Source organism: Ciconia boyciana, chromosome 7 (assembly GCF_034638445.1).
Source record: "Ciconia boyciana chromosome 7, ASM3463844v1, whole genome shotgun sequence".
Classification (NCBI taxonomy): Eukaryota; Metazoa; Chordata; class Aves; order Ciconiiformes; family Ciconiidae; genus Ciconia; species Ciconia boyciana.
In genome coordinates this window covers 65,591,691-65,614,274 of record NC_132940.1, presented here as the reverse complement: position 1 = coordinate 65,614,274, position 22,584 = coordinate 65,591,691, and the positions used below count along the sequence as shown (strand labels likewise).

The 22,584-nt window shown below is 40.6% G+C and overlaps 1 protein-coding gene across 1 annotated transcript in view; it reads left to right on the top strand.

Moving 5' to 3' along the window:
* RSRC1 (arginine and serine rich coiled-coil 1) overlaps positions 1-22,584 on the top strand; it is a 180,430-nt gene that overhangs the window by 96,499 nt on the left and 61,347 nt on the right. The window contains exon 7 of the mRNA XM_072868510.1: positions 2,435-2,486. Within this exon, the coding sequence (XP_072724611.1) occupies positions 2,435-2,486 (52 nt within the window). The remainder of the gene's footprint in view (positions 1-2,434; positions 2,487-22,584) is intronic.

Sequence of the window (22,584 nt, the reverse complement as noted above, 5' to 3'; positions counted from 1 at the left end):
GTGCAGAGGTGGGGCACCCCGTGTGGCCTGGGAGACCCTCTGCACTGCGGGCTCCAGGTCGGGCAGAGACCAGCCCACCAGTGCCCTGCCCCTCGGTGTGTGGGTGAGCACTGGCAAGCCCTTATCTTCAGGACGCTGAGACGCCTCAGCTCCATGCAGGTTAACAGCATCTCTCCTTGCCGCCGGACTACTCCCCTCCATTAAACCAGAGGTCAGAGCACGCATATAAAACATGACACTGGGAAGCTGGCTGGATTGTCACCCTCAGCCTCCCTGAGGAGGATGCAGAGACAGCTGGGGGAAGGTGCCCCTGTGCCCACACGCCCTGCCACCCCCTTGGCTTTCACCTTACATGCTACGCGGCGTGGGCAGAACTTCCTGAAGCCCAGAGGAGGCTGGAAACGTCTCAGCAGAGTCACTACATCCAAGTGTTTAATCCTGCCCTTGGCCTCGGGGTCTGGGAGGATGCTCGTGCAAACCGCTCGGGCTGTGGGGATGCGCTGTGGCCCAGTCGGGGCCGTGCCCTTCGTGCTGGGGGTGGTGGATCAGTTAAGTTAGTCAAATGCTTTGTTACAGAATGGACAAAACGAATATAGGGAACGGACTGAATGTACTGTAAGCATAGCCGGACGCAAGAACCCAACTGATGGCTGGGGTTGCACAAACGCTTGGACTGTTCATGTGAAGATGGGAGCGCAGGTAGTGTTTTTCCACCAAACGCTTTTCCTTCTCTGCTAAATTGCACTACAGTTTTTTGCCATACTACAGTAACCCTGGTGATTTTTTTCTTTTCTATCTAAAGTTGTCATAGGAATGGAAAAACCGCAAACCGAAGTACGGCTTTTCTGAAACTTAGTAAGTTGGGCAAGTTTGTTCTGGAAGGAAAGCAGATCCTTTTCTTCCTCTCCTTTCTTTTCTCTAGTGACATATTTAATATGCCAAAACATATTGTAATAATTAGTTCATTGCAAGAGGAAGAAATTTGAAGATATTTCTACAATAAATTTCAAGATTTTTCTTGCTGCCACCAAGATTAGTGGTCAGCACTAGTGGTAGCATTGGTATAGTAGTTCTAATAATAAATTTTGCCCGATAATTTGGGGTTTGTGCAAACAGCAAAATTCTAAAATAAAAATATTAGACCTCTATACAACTGAAATCTGGATCTTCATTTAAATTTCCTTTTTCAGTCTGCGGATTAATGTAACGTCTTTTGTATTGCATGCTAATGAAAGGAGCAGTCTGTAAATTCCTGTAGTAGAAATTGAATTGTTCTTTGCCATCAGTTAGCCTCTCTTAATAGGTGTAGACATAATGTAAAACAAAGGATTAATGAATAAGTAAAAAGAAATAAGCCCCTAAAAAGCAGAAAGTGGTCGTCTTACGAATTAGTGGAAGGCGGCCATTGTATACAGATTATATTTTGCAGTCATATGATATCAATCCTCCTGTAAAAATATGTGTTTGAGCACAATGCTATCTGAGCTGTCTCCGGTTGAAAGAGATTTTGAGAAAAGCTAACTCTTTTGCCCTACAGAGCGTCATCGGTTGGGACATTCATAGCGAAGAGCTTTGCCTGATTACCTTGATTAATGTTTGTATGGCTAATGGGGTGAAACTGGAAGGGCGCAAACTTAGCCTGGTTATCTGAAAAAATGTTCCAGTAGCAAAATCTGCCTAGAAGAGTTTTCAAAGCTGAACAATGACACCGAAAATTTCCATCATGTTTTGGTTTTAGTGCAGAGCAGAAACCTCCCAAACTTTTCAGATGCTTACAGAAATAATCAACTTCTGAACTCCATGACAAATGTGGTTTGTGTATAAATTTAACTGTGAAAACGTTTGAGTAGCTTCAAAATTAGAGGGACGGCAAGCACATTGGACACAGTAAAACATCACTTGGAATAATTAGCATAGTGGGTACACAGCCAGCAATATGTTCCTCAACCCAACAGATGTGAAGAAATACCTTAAGGAGAGGAAAAAAATCAAAACAGATAGCAGAAGTAGTGTGAAAAACTCTCCATATTAATCATGTTAAAGCCAGATTTTGAGCATGCTTGTGTAGCCGCGTATTTTTGTGTAACGGGGTTGCCGAGGAGCCGGGGAGGGTTTGCTGTTGGAGGACTGAGAAAGGAGCTGGCGGGGGGCTTCAGCCTGGCCGCGGCTGTGGGTGCTCAGGTTGGTCAGGGTGCCGGAGTCCTACCTAACTGGGACTGTATTTTCTGTCAATTCTGAAGATTTACCTGATAGTTTCTAACTCGAATACGATAGCACTCATTGCAGTCTGGAAGTTTCTTCGGCTGGCGTGTAGCACCGAGTCCCTCGCAGGGCTGAGAGCTCACCGCTGGCGGTGGCAGTGCCGAAGTCGGTAACGTGTGACCTCGCGTGTTGAATGTGCGGTTATGAAGATATATCAATCCTCTCTTTTCAGACTCCTGCTGAACAGGCCAAAGCTAGATTACAGCTGGTTCTTGAGGCGGCTGGTAAGTGTTGCTATTATAAGTAGAATTATATTCTTCAAAAATGTATTTCACTTTCGTAATATCAGAAAAATGAAACCTATCAAGATAATAGTCATTTTATCCTTTTCAGTTTGGCAAATGCTAAGTCCCTTTCTCCATAGCTCACTTCAGTTTCTGCTTAAGAGGAAACTGGTGTGCCTCACCATTGGCACTTAGTCAATCCCTCGAAGGAGATAAAAATAAGTAATTTTTGTTTGCTGTTGGAGAATCAGCGCTCAGACTTCATGTGTTTGTCCTCTTGCTGCTGCTGCTGCTACTGAGACTTTATTCTGTGGTCTCAAAAATTTGGTTTTGTTTCTTTATTTTTTAGCACTGAACACATATATTTATATTTATTTACAATTATTCATATTATATACAATATATTTATATAAAATTTATATAAATTTATAATATAAAATATATATTTCTATTTATTTCTTTGAAGTGGTAGCAGAAATATGTAGCAAGCTTTCCAAAAGGCTCAGATCAAGAGGCTGATCTACATACTAGTTCTCTACAAAGGGAAACATTCCTATTTAGTCTAGCCCTAGTAAGAAGGAAGGCAAGATGCATATCGTGGTAACTATTTTTAATTTTGGAACCTTTAATTTCCATAAAAATTGGAGAAATCCTGTAGTTTCATGGCAGGTCTAAAAGTTTAAGGCAACTGTTGTCCTATTGTACCAAAGATGAGAAGAACATTCCTTTTATCCTGCCTTTTTTGCAAACGTTGTAGCTAAGTCCCCATTAAAGCTCAGCCACGTAGATCTTCCCAAATGGACAGGAGTTCTTCTTCTTTGGTTTGGTTTTGGTTTGGTTTGGTTTTGGTTTGTTTTTTACTAATGCAGTAGCGTTCAGTACGCAGCTTTGACACGCGCTCCTCAGCTTTTCCCTGCGGAAGTTGCCGTGGATTTGCCCTGTGTTGTATCTTCGACCGAGGTCCGTTTCGCTCCTTGTCACCTTGCCACGCTCTCGTGGTGGCACGGCGTGGCAGGACAGCCCGCTCTTCGCTGGCTTTGATGCAGAGGGTTCTGTCCTCTCTTCACCCACTCTCCAAATGTTCTTTAGAAGAGCCATGGGTTTTGATGCCCTCACACTATGTGCGTGAAAACATTACCCAAGAACCTTGCACTGTGGTACGATTGTCGTAATGATAATAAATTTATAAATGAAGAATCATACTTAGATATAATGTACTGGGCGTTCTTTAGGTACTTTCATTTGTCTTCACATTATTAAAATAACAATTTAATGCTTGGAAGTGGTAGTCTGTGTTAAGGTTTTGTAATCCTAATTAATTTCTATATCTTATTTTAATTTTCCCATTAAAACGTTGTCATTTTGTCACACAAAAAGGCAAATTTTCAGTATTCCATGTGTATTGTAATAAATACCTATTTGTCTTTAGTTAAGCTTTCATCTCTCATATATGTGTTTTTAACTTATAAACAGCAATTTCCAAGAAACACCATTTTTTATTTTTTCCCCTTATGGAAACCTTCTGTTTTAAGGAATACTCATCTTCTCACATTGCTGATTTTTTTTTCTTTTTTTTTTTTTTTTTCAAAAATGCATCTAGCCTTTTGTACTGTATAGCTCCAAACGCATTCGTTGTTTTCCATAACTTTTAATAAATCTTTGAAGCCTATAATTATAAAACAGATGTGACAGCACTGACCTAAAAAAGCACAGTTTGTGTATACTACTCACATCTATCACACCTCATTTTTTAATTTAACACCTGGGAAATGTATAAAAGATACCTAAGGGTTGTATATCATCACGGCCTGGGTCCCAAAAATTTCCAAAAACATATAAAAGGTCTATGACATTGTTAAATTTAAATATTCAGAATTAAAGTCTGCAACTTAGATTGAAGCTGCAAGCTGTTCATAAATAACTCGAGAGAGTTAATCTGTTTGTTTCTCTTACCGTCCAAAATACAGAAAGAAGTTCTTTCCTGCCCGTATTTAAGTGTTGGTATTCATGAGATCAGCCCCCCACCTTCTTCCCCAGTCCTGTACTCAATCAATTAAATTGAATTTTTATTAAATTGGTGTGAGAGGAGTGTTGGAAATGTTAGTAACGTTGTTTCGATATCTCTCTGTGTGTTTACTCATTGCAAAATGAGCGCTTTTTTCACCTTTAAGTTTAAAAAAAAACCCCACAACTCTTTGTCAGACCATTACTGAGCAGCTTTGCAAGGAGTTCACCATCAACAGGTTAATTGTTGTTGCTGTTGTAGCATGATGGTGTATGATTTAATTGAATATTATGTCAATTTACATCTGTATTTTAGTAATGATGAACAAAGCTGCTGTTTGCGTATGTAGCGCTCGGTACAGGATCCGTCCCAAACTTTTGAATTAACTTGTAGAATACCTGGCTGTGCGCATTAGAGGAGTTGCTTCAATCCCACTAAGTGGGGAAAAAAGCTGTGCTTTATTCAAAATGTATTCTCTACATTGTACCGGTTGTTAATGACGCTGTACTCCTCTATGGTTCGGACAAACAAAACAGTCTTACCTTCTGCAACCGCGCAAAGGGACCAACAAGTGCTGGAGAGGCGTTTGGGAAGGTCCCTTCGGTGCTCCTCTCTATCGACGTGCTGTTATGGGGGCATTTCCACATCCTTAATATCCCATCTCCCGCGATAACCTACCATTTTCTTATATTGTCTGGATTCAAATATATGTGCTCATTTCAGTCTGAAGATTTCCATATCTTACTATACTTCGAAAGAATTCACCTAGAGAAAATTCACTTTGCTTACTTAGCAAATTTTTTTTGTTCTTAATGTACTGGAAATGCCTTTGGATAAACATAATGCAAATACAGCAAACAGTACCTGACTGTGTAAGGGGACAAAAGTGAATGTGCGTGCTATTGGACGTTCATGTTGAGAAAAGAAATCGCCTGTCAGTAACGATACGACTTTGCAGCATGTCCCTGCTGAAGTGGAGACGGTAATTTTTATCGCGTTTGTCTGTGCTGGAAATGGTATCAGAATGTAGCTTTAATGACTTATATTGACTAATTAAGCACAGAGAAGGAGTGGTGGCAGTTCACCGCCATCGGCTGGCACCATGCTGGGAGCACGGCCCCGCCGCCGCTGCCTGCCGCTCCTCCAGCCTGCCTGTGAAGATGAAGAGTCATGCCGCCCGAGCTTGTTCAGGAGCAATTCTTTATCGTTGATAACTGTTCCACAGGAAACTCCTCTCAGTACCTGGGACATGTATAGAGTTGAGGGAAAACTCTTTTGATGTCAGGGTTTAAGTTCAGGTGCTTTCTTCAAATTGGGCGCAGGAGCAAATATGTGTTTGTGTGCACTATACATGCATATTTTTTAAGAGAAGGCATTTGGGCTGTTGCTTTATCAGAGAGCAGAATGTCTGAGGATATTTTGTTCAAATTTAAAAGCAGGAATTCCCAACCTTTCTCCAGGCGTAGGAAATGTCGGTCCAAGAGCCGCTTGCGCTCTGTTGACGTGCCTTAGGCTAGTAAAGCAGTGAACCCTGCGTTCCTGCCAAGTACTGCAGGCAGCGGCGTTAGCTGCGGACAAGAGGCACTTCATAAGGGGTGTGACTTCCCAAAGAATCTGGGTACAAAAAGGCTTAGGTAGTCCATGTTTTGCTCTATTCTTCTGCTGGTGTTTCACTGAAGTATTTACATGTTAGAGTTGTCTTCTCAAACTGAAGATGTTTGCGTGTATAATTTTTTTTTGCTTCGCATCAACCTATTGACGTGGAAATTCTGTGGCTTTATCCCTGTGGCTTTTTAAGCAAGAGAAAGTGGTATATTGAAATACACTAATAATGTTACGGATTTACAGAAGACAGGTTTTGAAAGTGCTTTCGGTATGTCAGCTTTTCCAAGTCCTGTTCTAGTACCATGGCCATAGTTCTACAAAGTTAATTGTACGTTATTGTGTTCCTCTCACCCTTTGCTGCTTTCTTCCTCACCAGAGGTGCTTGATTTTAGGGGAGGTAGGTCCAATGGCCAACTGATCAGAATTGTAGATGTTTAGTATCTTGGGAAAATCAGCTTTTAGAATCTAACTTAGATATTACTGTAGGAAATAACAACTGATTTCTCTGAAAGCCAAAAGATAGCAAATAGTAAGCTGGACTCTTTTTAATTGGATTTTTTTTTTTTTTGGTGGTGCGCTTTGGGGATGGGAATTGTGACTTCTGGTCTCTCGTTGTGGGAGAGCTGGTAAAATAAAAAATATTCACCTGTGTTTGTGAGGGGAGGAGGGGAAGATGGCCATTTTTATATTCAGGTAATATAGTGCTGTCAAGAAGTTTTGTCTCCAGGTCCTTCGTTCATGCCGACTTTGCTATGCACTTTGCTAAAGAATTTTTTTTCTTTGTTGGTGTAGATTAGTGTCAGTATCTTTGTTCTCATTAAGCAGGGCGATACGTGAAGATACTGAAGCACTCCAATTTTTAAGGCAACTGATTTTTGATTTATAAAAACTGGCACTCAGTAGAAGTTGTTGGTCTCGGCTATATATAAATCTATATTTGCACGATTTTATTTACTTGCCCATCTTAATATGGAGATACAAGAAAGCCTTTTTAGCATCCTCTAACAATATCACAGCAACTTGCCGTGTTTGAGCAGATGTTAAGCAGGCAATAGTTGAATGTTAATTTTGAGAGGGTGGTATGTTTAAGCCTATCTGAAGTATGTTGCATGTGGGCCTTCCAGACTCCGCTACAATGCTTTGTCTCTTGGGAGAATTTTAAAGCTAAACCTCTTTCTTTTTGTCACTCTATATGGACTCTCTCAAGTCAGTATAAAGCAGATCATCCCTAGGCTAAAGCTCTTCAGCTTTTGTTATTGGGCTCTGTAGACCTGTAATTAGGCCTCCTGGCAGGCCTTGCAGGCCAGTTAATGGTCATATGGAGTTTCTATGAGGCAGACTGGCTTTGTATAAATCCTTCGTAGGGATACGTTTATGGGTCACTTCCTACCAGGACCGGGCTTTGTGCCGCTGCCCCACGGGCTGACAGGGAGCAGGTTCCCTTGACCATCGACAGCTCAGTTTGCGGCGCACAATCTACCCGGCTAATCCCCAGTGTAAACAGAGGATTTAGCTGAGCTTCTGTCACTTACAGTTGCCAAACCACTTGGGTGTCTGTGATTTCTTTCCCAGACTTCATTACCGAGAGACGGAGAAGCCCAGAAGATTTGAGCTGGGGTTTTGTGTTAAACGTTTGCTTGCTCCTATCGCTCATTTTAAGGGAAAAGTTTGCCCCGCGTCGAATCCTGCCTGGCTAAAGCCCATAAGCTTAACAGAAAACCTCAAAGCTTTAAAGCTGGTTAATGTGTGCCGTAAATTGTTGCGTGGCACCTGTGTTTTCTCATAAAGATTAAAATATGGATGAATATTCCAAAATGTAAGTGTATTGATACGAAATAGCACGTGGACGTTTCAAACTATCACTATTGCTGCCTTTACCGCAGCGGTCTGGAAGTTTTTCTATGGTGAAAAGCAGAAATTTCTTACTCTCCATGTAAAGACGATGACAAAAGGCAATTGATCTGGATTTTCAAAGGTCTAGAGTTGAAATAAGTGACTGATCTATTTTTGGAATCTGCATTTCAATCTATCGCTGAAAGAGCGTTCAAGAATAGAGCATTTTTGTGCAAAGAATTCTTGACAGAGTTTATTTAAAGGAAACTTCAGAACCGGGACGCTAATATGACATTAGCAATATGCGGTAAAAATTGATGAATACAAATCAGAAGCATTTAACACTTATCAGATCTGTTTGGCAGCAATTCTGGGTATTGGATATTTAACTCATTATCTTTGAATTATACTATCAGATTGTTCCCTTTAATTTTGTACCATGCATTTTTATTACATTTTACATATTCCTTAAAGAGGAAATCATTGAATATAACAAGTACTTTGGCCTTAGCTGTTGTAAAAATGCAAGTGCTTTATAATACTGCATTTTTAAAAATCTGCCCATTATAACACATGTTACTGGGGAGAAAAATCCTAATTTGCACTCAGTGCCTGATAAATAAATAGTCAAATATTCTCTACTTTCTGGTATCAAAATAGCTCATAACAGATGTGGCTGAAAGGACCACATACGTAGACTGTATGATTTTAGTCTGGTGGAACTAATAGGATCACTTGCTACTTCATAGATTCTTGCTTTTCTTTTACTTTAATAAAAACTGTTTAGTTAAATAGGATGGCCTCTGGTTTGCTCTTTTCTAGCTATGCAAAGTAGTAAGGCAGGCAGGTGGCAACAAGTATGAAAAATTTCCTTTTATTGGTGCTTATTTTTAAACGCCACATTTAGAAAATGCTTATGGATTTCTCATTTTGATTATGATTTTCTTACTTTTGATTTTGCTATTTGTGCTCTTTCCACTGAAAACTCGATGGCCTTAATTTGAATTTCTAATTATGCAAACAATTTTAGAAGGATGGGTAACGTGTGTTGGTATATATGCACAAAGGATGAAATAATACATAAAATATTTTACCTGTTTCATGGAAATTAAGAGCTTTTAAAATAATGCTTTCCCCAGAAATTGTAAGAATTTGAACTTATAACAAGCTTAAAAGTTGCGGAATATTGAAGAGAGATTAATATAGTTACTATGTGGGTATGCTCACTTTGATTTAATATAAAATTCTTATTTCTATCAATTTCAAACAGTTGTTTTCAGTAGCGTCTATTGACGCTTCGGATAACTGAATTTTACTTCTATTTATATAAAAGTAGCAATCCTGTGAGCAAAGGTGTCTTATTGACCTACTTTTTCTCTATAAGACAGCCATGGATGTAGGCGCTAAAAATGTTTGTCAAGGTGTTTTGTGCAGCATTGCTTGACCCCCCAGCTAAGAATCTGAATGAGTAAGAGTCTGTTCCTGATGGAAGCACCACCAAACAAGCAGGAGCCAGGTACGGGAGCGTGGGCAGAGGCAAGCGCGATGCCTGAGCACCCCTCCTGACGCAGCAGCTCCCGGGGCCGGGCGGCGATGCCGCAGAGCATCCTCCGGGACTCCAGCGCAAGGGAAGCCACGGGGACCTGGACGAGGGATGCGAAGAGCTGCATCAAAGCGCTGCGTCTTTTAAATAGCTCGGCCCCATCCCATCGCAGGCAGTTTGGTCACTTTTGCCGCTTCTGGCGAGCGTTTGTAGTTGACAGGCTCCTGCTCCCTTACTCTGAGAGGGCTTTCAGGCACAGGATCAGGCCCCTGGGCTTTGTTATACCACAGGCTACGATAGAGCGTGTAGCAATTACTGAAGATCAAATTCGTGTCATGCTCTTTTACTGAGGACAAGCTATTAAAACATTAAAGACAAAAGAAATGAAATGGATTAAAAGAAATTTGAGGTTGGAATTCATGAAGCTCACTTTGCAAGGTTGTCCTGAGGAGACCAGAAATATTTTCATGTTTTCAGAAATAAATCTGAGGAGAAACTGTCACTCCCATTGCTGCTGTGGTTTCAACTACAAGCATTAATTGCTTGTAGCCCCAAGAAATTGCCATTTATGTTTTTTCTTCCTTAATGCCTTTGTCATTTCAATACTATTTCCATGTTCTCTCTTCCCTTTATGGCTGAGGTCTGGTCGGGAGTAGAAGGTTTTGCTGGTCTGCCTCTCTGTGTTCCTCCTGTGAGCGAGTGATACAGATAACTTGAGAATGAGACCGAAAACTTGAGGGAGATGAAGAGGAAGGTGGGTGGAGGAAAGATGAAACAATTGTTCTGAAAACGTACATGTGAGGCACAGCTATCGCAATACACCCTCGGTGATAGTTTTTTTTCAGCTCCGAAAATAATTATTTATTTATTTGCACGTGTTGGACAGCAGTAAGAATTGACTGGTGCAAGGATGGCCAACCCCAGGCACAGGGTGTAGTGTTTGGCACTGATCAAGATTGGGGCTGGCAGTAGTGACTAACAGGTTGGTTAAATGTGGTTCGTACTAAACAGAGAGGTTTTTCATCATTGGTTAATACAGGAAAGAAATAAATGCATGAGGCAGCAGCGTCTTGCATTTGTGAATTGCAAAAAACGAATGCAAGGGGATAGATTCCCCCCGTCTGAGGCCTTTCTAATGGACACGCAAACACACATGGTGATCCTTTCATGCATACCAATTTGGATGCAAAGAGATAATGATCAAGTTTCTTGGACTGCTACTTTTATGACTGCTCTTGAGAGTATTGCTTTTATCCAGCTCTATCTGACGTGGGTGATATTTTCTCCCACTGCTCTGAAAGAGAGACTGAACAGGCTGTTTCTTAGTACCCAAAGTCCATGTTCAGCTGGTTCAAATCTGAATGATGTTCATCAGCCTAATTTTGTCTGGGTTGCTCCATTAACCCCCAAAGTGAAACTGAAGTCCTGCCAGAAGATCAAGCAGAAACTTAAGGAAAAACTTAACACAGGAAGCTCATAGGGCATTTTCTTCTTCTTCAGTAAATATGTCTTTCCAGCAGTTTGAGCTACAGTGAATTATTTCCATTCTTTTCTGGAGTTCTTAAAAATAGCTGATACCATGGAATTGCTTTGGGGATTGCTCAACAAAAAAATGTTATCAACTTGTCGTTATAGTCACAAATTATTGCTTGGAAGTGTTTATTAACACCATCTTAAATCCAACCCGTCATAGGCAGACAAGAACCTTGATTTCTGTTGCATCCAGATTTTGGAGAGGGCATCAGGTGCTTAAGGCCATCCAAGTGTCTTCTGAGTGTCTTTTTATTCTCTTCCTTCTATAAGATCACTGTAAATAAAACTGCAGTTTCATCCACTAAAATGAATCAAAAAATTCTGCATCTTTTCCCAAGAATTTTGTATGCTCATTAGTATGTTTACATACCTGAATTTTCCATTCACAGACTTTTCTACTCAGCCTCATCCTGGGTTTTTTAAGCTTTGTACTAGCAAGATCGCAACGGATAGAGGTATTCTTTAGTACAGAAAATGTTCTTGATTATTTTTTTCCCCCTTATATTCCAGGAGTCTAGACACGAATAGAAGATTTAATTTTCAAGAATATGATTTGCATAATATATAGACTAATGAAAGACTAGTTTGAAAAAATTGATGAATGGTCCCGGTCTTGATTTTGATAAGTAGGCTTTACGATTATTTCTTAACAAAACTTTTGATGTCTGAAGGACTCGGGAAGAGATCTCACTGTAAGAAGAGGAAGGGTGGTGGTTCTTTTGGTGTCTACAAAACTGCAAACCCTGGTGGGAATTTTGATCTGTAGTGAGTCTGCACCAGTCTGTGAAGTTTGTTATTGTTCCCTGCCGCAGTTCTTTCCAAGGTAAATAAACTGGAATGACACTTGTGAGATGTCTACCAAAGCATCCAAGTTGGCTGTGCAGTCCGATTTCCCTCTGCTGCCATCTGACGCACTGAATGCTCCGTCTTTCTGGAGTTGCGGACTAAAAGGTTGTGTGGTTTTCCATAGCTCTGGAAAAGGGTAATCTTTTCCGGACTTTGGTGAGCTCATCCTTTCCATAAGGATCTGAACCTTTATTCTTCCATCTATAATCCCGTCCCCATACTCTACAGATTAGTGCACAACTCTTGATCGGTGAAATGCTTAATTTTTTTGTTTTCATCGGCTCAGTTCTGCTCAGTCGGTATCGCTGTGGCAGAGGCATATCCGCAGTTTAGAGTGATTTCTCAAAAGTTTTCATAATATATCCTTCTGCTGTAGGTACGTATTTGAAGATGGAAGATTTTATCCTATTCTTGAAAACTAGCCAATTTAGGAGAGTCATCTAATCACGGAGTTAGTGAACCCAGTTTCTAGGTCAACTGCTGATTCCTACTCAGCAGACTTCTGTGTCAAAAACCATCTAGTTGACGACATCGGCAGAAAGACCACTTTCGAACAAACTGAGCGATATAAGAACTAAATTATTTAAAAAAAAAAAAAGATCAAGAAAGTGTATATTGGAATAAATCTATGGTAGCTAATTTTTATATTGTGCATTTTATGAGAGTTGCAGGTATTTTAAGACTGAATTTCAGAAAGATGCAGAAAGTATTTGAACTCACCTGGACGGTCTACACCAATGAGCCTCATAGCCCTGCACAAGGGCTTATACAGCTGGACGTTAAATACATTTCTTCATATATTACTTGCTCCTAATTTGTTGACAAAGCTACATAATCTCATTAGAGTACTAAAAAAATAATACTTTCTGCATGCAAAGCGACAACTCTATAAAAAAATCATTACTTCAAGTAATGACTTTTTTAACGTATTAATGGTCTTGTCCTTACAGAGTATGTGATTTTGGAGTGCAGCCGGTTTGTGTCACTGGTGAGCAAAGTAAACTCTAGATTAATCAATAATTACTTCAGTAATTAATTCAACTTCGTTTTCATGATTGCTGAAAAAATTCAGAATTTTAATTAAGTCTGGGTAGAGAATAAAATGTGTTTGAAACAAAATAATTAACTTTTGCAATTTATGATACCATTGTATTGGTGTCTAAAAGCCATTCACTTCATGAACCTCTTTTAGGTTCTTACAAGAGATTAAAAAAAATGCTTTGAACCATTTTTGTAGCATGTGTAATATTTTCTAGTTTAAGAAGCCAATGAGTAGTTGCTAATGTAGGGATGCCATAAGGTAAAACAGAGCCTATAAGTAGGCTTTACAGTTACTTTATTAGTTAATGAACATTTATTGCCTTTAGAAATAATTCTAAAGCTTTTAGAATTTCTATTTTTTTGTTAGATTTTTATCTGAGACCTTTTTTTTTGTGCTACTGAGAAACAAAAGCATCTCAGGCTTACATTATAACAAACGGGTTTTCAGTAATATTGTAGCATATGGTATACATGATTTTGATGCAAATATGTGTGCTAATTATGTGCAGATGAATCTTTCAGTCCTGCTATTGATCTTAAGTCAAAGACAATTTTTCAGTTAGCTTAAGTTTTATATCAATTCATATTTAGCAACTTTGCCCAGTAATTTAATTATACACTGTTTTGGCTGAAGAGACCATATGTGGTTGCGCGGCTAGTTTCTGTTCAAGCGTGCCTTTTGGGAAATGTTATGTCTTAATATTGATAGCACAATATTTATTTCTCCTATTTTACCCGATCTGTCGCGCCATCTTCTCTGTATAGGTGCCTGCTTTGGTCTGCGGTCAATAAAGCATTAGCCAGAATGTGTGCCCCTAAGATACGTTATGACAGTATCCCTGTAAGCCTTTGGATGGTTACCACCCTTCAGTTTAGATTTTTGACAAGTGAAACTGGAGAGCGTTTGGCTGGATTTTATAGCATGAATGCCCAGAAAAGGGCTTTAAAGTGCTCGATCTGCTCAGCGGCACTGGCTCTGGCCGGTGGGCACGAATGGCGTGTTTAAATGTTTAGGGCCTCTCCGTCTGATTTCCAGATGTGACGCGTGCCAGAATCTCTCACTTGGCTTGCTGAAGGGAGAAATCAGTGGGAAAGAAATAAAATGTCCTTGCTCCTTCTCGCTGTCATGACGGTGAATCCCGCAAGTTTTTGAGTGTGGAGGTAATTATAGGAGGCCTTGCTCACGCTCCAGCTGGTAGGCATTTCCAAGGCACTTATAATTTAATAAATACTCCTTATCTCTCAATGGATTTTAGATCACAGTGCCCTTTTTGAGGTAGAGCAACGGTTTCGGGGAGTTTCAATGACTTACCAACAGTCACGGGTAGTCTGTGACAGAGCAGGAATGAAGCCCATGTCCCAGAACTTGGTCTCATGTGGGACCATGTCATCCTCGTTTCTTCCTTAGCTCCAGACTGAGATTAGAAGTGGTATTTAGTAATTAGTGCCCTACCTGCTGTTATTTTTTCAACTGAGAGAGAACAACAGGGTTGTCCAGAAATACACATTGCTACACATGAAGCAAAGGTACCTGAACTGCAGATACAGAATTAATTATCATTATAGTGTTTAAGTATATACTCATAGAAGAAGGCAGACTTTGATTAAAAGGTGAATATTTCTGTTTGTCAGTGCTGCTGCACAAAACGCCCTAAGTTTAAGAGCCAGATATTGATGGAGTTAATATTGATACTGTACAGTGCAGCCCATTCTGTCTCAAAATCCCAGTTGAAATGAAATGCCTTTACATCCAGCAGTCTTGCTTTAGGTATCACTGGTGCCTGCTGCCTGTCAGCAAAACCTTCTGGGTACTTCTGTGAGTTTGTCTTTAGAGGGTTTAGACCACTTCTTTGGTTTGCACGGAGCAGAGGAACATGAAGGTGTCTGCCGAGAGACGGTCTTTCGGTTGTAGGATGTCATCGGAGGAAGTCATCCTCTCGTACCGCTCCTAGGTGGCAGTAAGGTACGGTTACAAGTGGTGCTGGAAAGTTGGTGTGCTTGAAAGGATCGGCACGTTGTTGTTCAAACTCAGAATCACAGAATCGTATAGGCTGGAAAAGACCTTTAAGATCATCGAGTCCAACTGTAAACCTAACACTGCCAAGCCCACCACTACACCATGTCCCTGAGCACCTCATCCAAACAGCTTTTAAATACCCCCAGGGATGGGGACTCAACCACTTCCCTGGGCAGCCTCTTCCAATGCTGGACAACCCTTTCAGTGGAGAAGTTTTCCCTAACATTCAGTCTAAACCTCCCCTGGCACAACTTGAGGCCATGTCCTCTGGTCCTATCACTTGTTACCTGGGAGAGACCGACCCCACCTCTCTACACCCTCCTTTCAGGCAGCTGTAGAGAGCGATGAGGTCTCCCCTCAGCCTCCTTTTCTCCAGGCTGAACAACCCCAGGTCCCTCAGCCGCTCCCCATCAGCCTTGTGCTCCAGACCCTTCCCCAGCTCCGGTGCCCTTCTCTGGACACGCTCCAGCCCCTCCATGTCTCTCTTGTGGTGAGGGGCCCAACACTGAACACAGCATTCGAGGTGCGGCCTCACCAGTGCCCAGTGCAGGGGCACGGTCACTGCCCTGCTCCTGCTGGCCACGCTATTCCTGATACAAGCCAGGATGCTGTTGGCCTTCTTGGCCACCTGGGCACACTGCTGGCTCATAACTCGGACACAAGTGCAGCCTAAGAGTCTGGGGACAAGGCTGAGCTGGGGAATCGGTCGTGCGACAGTTTGGGACCACGGAGCAGCCGGAGCAGCAAGCTGGCTTGCCCAGGTGGTGTTCGGCAGGAGGAGCGAGGTGAGATCTGGTCCTGACGTGCGTGGCTGAAGTTGGTGGGCAGCGGGCAGTTCATGTTGACCGTGGTGTCCTTTAGCGATGTTGGTGACGGCTCTTCCTGAATACAGCCCCAATTCTTGCAAGCAAACTTTGAAAAACTTCTTTTGCTGCTCTGCACAGTAACAAAGTGCAGAATTATTCCTGAACGCTAATGGTGTGCAGAAATACAGGCTGGGTTTAAAACTCTTAAAGCCTGGAAAAGACAGCAGGAATTTGTGAATCTTGGTATAGGCAGGTCCACGGGCCTTTTTTCTGCTTAGTTCCCCGTCAGTTCTGCTAAGCTTACTTGCCTACTTGTTGACGATGTTAAATTGCATCATTTTCGTGAAATATTTCACAGCAAGTGGAAATCGAAACCTGCCATTTTTGTGCTTTTCACTTTCATCCTTTCAGGAAAACCTGAAATAGAAGCGTGTTGCTCTGACTTCAGAGTACAGTCGTCCAGCACCTGAAGGTCTTGTTTTGTGCCTACATGATCCTCTTGTAAATCATATATATTAATTTTTTCACTTGAACCAAGAATAGTGTTTAATGTGGGTAATAAAATTCTTGTTTTACAGTTATTGAAAGAATATTTATCACAACTTTATTAAATATGGAGAACTAAGTGTGCCATTTTCTCCAAGTTGTTTCGTTTGCTCATGTTTTCTTTGTTGACCCAAATGAATGAAATTAGAACAAACAATCTCTGAGTCATTTGTAATCAAGAGCTGATTAATGGAGTTTGGTTTCATAGCCATTATTCATTCAAGAACACCTGATATCTTTCCCATAAACAAATTGTGTTTGTCCAAATTAAGAAATTAAATGAAGCGTTTGATGAGTTTATGATTGACCCTTCTAACTCTGAGCCCATTAGTCAATGTCGTTATCATACAAAACTGTTTGACTAATGTGCTGTCTGAAGAAGCATGTGGATTTATTATGATTTCTGATTAATGCACGCTGCAAGCCAAACTACTAGATTGTAATAATTTTTTGATTTTCATTTTAGCAGTCGCGGAAGATTTTCATCTGTGATGAAATGCATTCGTGTCCCATTAGATTTAGAGATGATTATGAGGTGTCGACTCCATAAATCTTAAAATGTGGATGTTTTGCAAAGATTTTTCCCCCCCTCAGTGGTGCAGTTGTGTTAGGCTTTTTATAAGGATGGCCGCCTATCATTTAACAGGAACTTTCGTGTGACTTCAGAGAAATTCTTATACTTAGGAGACTACCAGTAAGAATTTCTATAAAAATAGAATTCTATTCTAAGAAAATAGAATACCATTTTCTTTTGTATTGTTCATACTTTGTTTTGTGAAATTTTAATATCTGTATTTAAAGAAATGGGGGCGTGTTTGGTTCCTTTGGTTATTTTGACAGGATTTTATATGACAATTTCTTCTGCCTACAAGAATGATCTTGAAAAGCAGACTTTAAGATAAACTTCTGTAATAATAAGATGGCTTTATCTTTTAAAATACTATAAATATAAATACTATTATTTTGAGAGGTTTTTTCAGTTTTAGATAGCTAAAATGATTTTTTTTTTTTAATTTGCTCTTTAAAATGTAATTAATATGGGCTCTGTACAAAAGGGTAGCTCAAGTATTCCCTTCATTTCTTGGAAAACAGATCTCTTCAATAGTTCGTGCTTTCTCAGCATTTTGAGAAACTGTTGTTTTTGCAAATGTGACATTATGAAAATGCAGTCTTTGGAGGCAAAATTGTTTTCTGTTCTCACCAAGACAATTTATTTTTTTTCTGAGATGTGAAAAGCATACATGTTGTATGTCCGTTCTAAATGATGAAGGTCTTTCTGGATCATCTGGATATTTGCAGTACAACCAGGAAATTTATCTGATGTTTCACTTCTCTGTTTCTAGGCCCCCATTCTATTTGACTTCATTTTGGGGTTGGGGGAGGGAAGTCATGCTCTATGATCTTCACAATTCACAGCCAACACTACTTGCGTTCATTGGATGCTGCTACCTGTAGATATCACAACTTATTTATGTTTTTGATTTTAAACAGAAAAGCACGCAAAGGTACTTGGAGAAAAAATATAAAAATGTGTCAGAGGTGTGGAGAAAAGAAAAAAATGGGCATAAAGATTGTTTTTGCAGAAGTAATACAACTCTTTCTTTAGACAAGCGGCATTGCTTCCATACATGCCAAATCAGGCAGTAATATGCCTAATCATAGCAAACGGATAATAGGAGGTAGAACCAGAATAAACTTAGAAGAGGGTGGGAGGCTTGCGATGTTTTGCCTGTGGTAGGGCATTGCCTGTCCTGGCAATGAAACGCATTTTTACCCTCTCACAGCATCCTAGTTAACTCATTCAAAAGAATTGTTTCAAAGACTGAATACAGCTCCAATCTCTCAGCTACTTCAAGTAGTGTATTATATGTATTAATAATTTTATCTAAAGACAAACGAGTATTTTCCCCTTTGAAAAAAGTACCTGCTAGCTAGACGCCTCGCATGGTCTACTCTGAGAGCTTTGCATAATAACAACTGAAGAGTGCATTCGGCGAGTTTATTCAAAAAAAATCTCCCAAATACGTGATGAATAAACCTACACTAACTGCCTAGAGCTATATTTGCCTGTAGCACTTAAAACTCCGACTTCCTTGTCTGGTGTTAGCTGTGTAGGGAGACCTGAACAAGCACCAGCAATCTTCTTTTGATCCGAAACCAAAGAGTGTGAAAGGGAGAGAGAGACTGAGTTGCGAGTTAAAACATCACCCCGGATGCTTTGTAAGAACAGTTAAATGATAAAATGGTAGAGACAGTGTTTATTATTTACTTGAACAGTGTATGGGCAGATATAAACCACGTGTATATATATGTATACACACACACAGACATATATGTATTTCTCTAGCCTTCTTTTTTAAAATGAAAAGCTAGAGTTTCATTTAACGCTCTTCCAAATGCGAATCAATATGCAAAAGCAAGGAAAGTTCATACTGAATTAAATTTGCAGACAATGATTTCAGCCATGTTGCCACAAGCTTGTTAAAGAATTGCACGGTGATGCATGGGAAAGGGCAAAACGGTGTCTTTAGTAAAAGGCAAGAGTAATGAAAACTTGTGTCCTTTGCCGTATCACTTGTATTGATTACCCTAGCAAGAAAAAAGAAGTATTTCAAAACACAGCCAACGTGAACAATCAAGTTGTATGCTTTTATGTCAGATCCTCCCTTTAATTCCCTTTCTATTGCTCTTCTCTATGGCTACAGTGTAATTTATTATTTAAGATTTCTGGGCAGGCTTCTTTGTTTAAGCCATCATGTATCCCTTTATGTTGTTAAAATACCCAATGAAACAATTTAATCAGAGTATTGTCTTAAAGGTTTTGAGCATTTTATGCTGTTGATCTTAAGCCCTTGGAGAGTCTTCTCTGAAAAATGTTAATGATTTTATAATGGTGAGCCTCTTTGAGCAAGATGAAATCGTGATTCCATTGCTATCAACTCAAGGCGAGAAACATGAAGGGAAGACTCCATCGGGCATTTCTCTGTTCTTTATGAAACAAGGCTTTTTCACTTTTACGTTGTAAAAGAACAACTACGGGAAACCCTGAACTGGTCCTGCATGAGCCGAGCAGCCGAGTGCAGAGCTGCGAAGGAGCGGAGCTGGGTTCAGGCTGAGGGTCATTAACCAGAGTCAGTGGAGATTAAATAAAGTGTCAGTTATGTTGTTATGTATTTATACAACACCGAAGCAGAGGGGGAAGGCAGCGATGTCTATATTTGCTTATGTTATCAAGGTTTTTAATAGAAAGACCTTGCACTGAAAACTGATAGTAGTTGAACCTGTGCCTAGTAGCTTCTTTCAATGAAAATGCAGTGCTATAAATGGTATTCTTAGCAGCGTTTCTATTAATTAGTGTGTCAATATGAAGATATGAAATATGAGCAGTTGCTTTTTGGAAATACGCAGCAGAATTTCATCCTGGAAATTGTTTCTGCTCTTCTCGCTTGCACTGACGTACCCGTCTGCAGCTCTGGGTTTGGCTCCTGTATATTCCTAACTTGCAGTAACACTTTGTTTCTGGATTTTCTGGTTTGAAGAGTGGGTAAAACTAAGGAAGTAAGTTGTGGAAGAGTGAAATGGTACAAAGCAGCTAAAACTTACATTAAGGGGAAGACAGGGAGGGAGGGAAAGGTTAGGGCAACTACGAGCAGCAGAGTTAAGAGAAGGGCAGAGAGGAAGAGCAAACTTATTTAGAAAACTTTGGTGCTGCTCACATGGGTGTTTGATCAGGACACAGGGGTTCAAAATTGGAGTACGCGGAACAGCAAGAACTGGTGTTCACACAAACAGTTTTATACTGTATTCTGACCAGTGATTTGTCTTAGTGTACACCTATTTTTACGTGGTCTAGATCTCACGCTTTAAGAATCTAACTCGGGCAGAGAATAGACTGGAAAGGCTTTGAGAGCAATCCCCCTTCCTCGCAGCTTTTGTGCCCAGCCTGGCCCAGGTTGATTAAACCCTACAGAAAGTTCAGCTTCTTTTTTCAGTTCTGGGCTTAAGTCTTCTCAGAGAGGAAATCTGAGGGAATTTAGCGACGTTGGTTTGCGTGTGTCCCCAGTAATCTCTTTTTCACAGGCTAACAGCTTGAGCAAACGTAGGTGTAGTTTCATGGGGACACGTTGCATCCCAGGTGCTTTGGCAAATGTGGGGGGCTGTAGAGCTCCTTAAAGAGAAGATCCCCAACATGTTTTACACAGACAAAACATCTGTCCTTGTCCCGATCTTCAGAAATGGGTATGTATACATAATTTACCTCCTCCCTCAAAGTAAAACAGAGTAAACAAAAACCAGAAAAATCGACTGAAGCACACCTAAGTGTGTAAAATCTTGGCCCAAGCAGTCGGTTCAGTGAAGTCGCAACAGACAGGTTCTAATAGTTGAATAATCCTAATAGGATGTCGTGCTGTCATCATCCTACAGTATATTAAGTTGTTCGTCCTGGGCTATCTTACAGAAGTGCAATTATTCCCTGTGGGTGTTGGTCAAATTATTTTCCATGAAACATAAATTTAGCCAGAATAATTTTTCACTCACTGTCTAGGGAACCTTGCAGTACTTCCATTTCATGTGTCTTCCTTCTTTTCCTGCCTACTTCTCTGAAACACCTGCCTTTATCAAAATCTGTCATGATTGTTTCAAAACGGGTCGTGTTAGATCTGCTGAAGCTGATGGCGTAGCGTCCTCTGCTCCTGAAGGAAATCTGAAAATCAGTTGTCTTTCTGTCAATGTCGTATGCCTGGCAGAGGAAATCTCTCGACTTCAGTGAAAGAATTGAGGTTGTTATGAATGAGACTTGGAACTGATGACATCTCCTAGTAAACCTCTGACTGACCGACTTAGACTTCAGCAATGACGTTGGCAAGTGTTTCAGTAAGGGAATGCTTTTTTTTTTTTCCTTTAGCTGTAAATATGAACTCGAGAATAGCCTGTGCTTCTTTCCTTTGGCAGTACCTGCAGTACTTAACGATGTCTCAAGGCTCAATTTAAAATACTTTGTCCAGATGTTTGATGTTGAGTTGAAATGTTGCTTTGTACATTCCAGTCCGGCACTTCTAAACACTGGTTCACACCTGCTGACGTTTTTGTTCCTGCTGTAGCTGTGTACGTACTTCTGCCGATGGGACTTTTATGCAAGAAAAAGTCAAAGGGCATTTTGCAGCTCTGATCGGCAGGTGATGGAGCTCAGTCCGTGAAAGGATGGACTTCTAAAGCGTGTCCTGCGGTGCTGAACTACGTTCTGGTTGTTACAGCACAGCAGATGATGAGAGGTGCTGGTTTTCTTGCCTTTTCTAGCGCCTAGAATTTCAGCTTGCACGATACAGCTGCTTTAAGTTGCTATGACCATTTAATAACCCCTCCACACGCTTCTTTTTGTCTGTAGTGGGCACATGAGAAAGAAATTTGCTCCTCAACTTCTTTTTCTTCTACACCGTGCTTTCTGGTTGAAGATGGGAAGGTTAAGGACGTTCTGGATACAATAGTACCACTATTATAAGCATTTGAGGAGAGATGACGTTGGAACTGGAAAGTTTTTGTGGGTTTTTTTTCCCCCCACTTTCTCATTCAGTTTTCAAGTTGCATGCAGTTTAAGTTTTCATTGTAATAAGTATTTTTTTCATAGTTATCGTTGAAGTGCAAAATTCACGTTGTGTTACTTTATTCAAACAAATTATGCTTAAAGTCTGAACATTAAAAATTGAACATACACATTTTTAATGTATGCATTAAATAGATGTATTCTATAAAAGGCCTTTAGCCATTAACGTACATTCTGAAAACCCTGTCGTAGACCTTGTTGCAGCCCAGACCAGAAATGGGACTTTTCCCGTGTTCACATAGACGTATACGGGGAGCAGCAGCTTTACCTGCGGTGAGGTGAGAGCCAGGCCACAAAATTCCTGCAGCTTCTAGAGTTATTTGTGCACCGACAGACGTGCAGAGGCAAGAGATTTTTATTTACTTCTATTATCGTTTCTATTTCTATTATCAGTGTTTCTTGGAGAGAAATTAGAACCGAGTTTGCCACCAAAATCCAAACTTGGATGATGGCAAACCCATTAGGTGGTGGAATCGAGTGGCAGAGTGCCCTGAAGCAAGAGACGCAGGGGCTGCAGGCAGCAGGGCAGCTTTCCTTTCCTGCTGCCCCGGGACGCGATCGCAGGGGCTCTGCTGCGCTACGGTGACCCATCAGGATCATTAAGGAACAGTATCTTCTGGGCTGCACTGTTTCCAGGTTTCTGCTGCGGTGTGTCTGTACAGATGGCTTTTAAAAGCTTCTTGAACAGGTTTATTCCTCGCGTTTTTAGCGGCGAGAAATG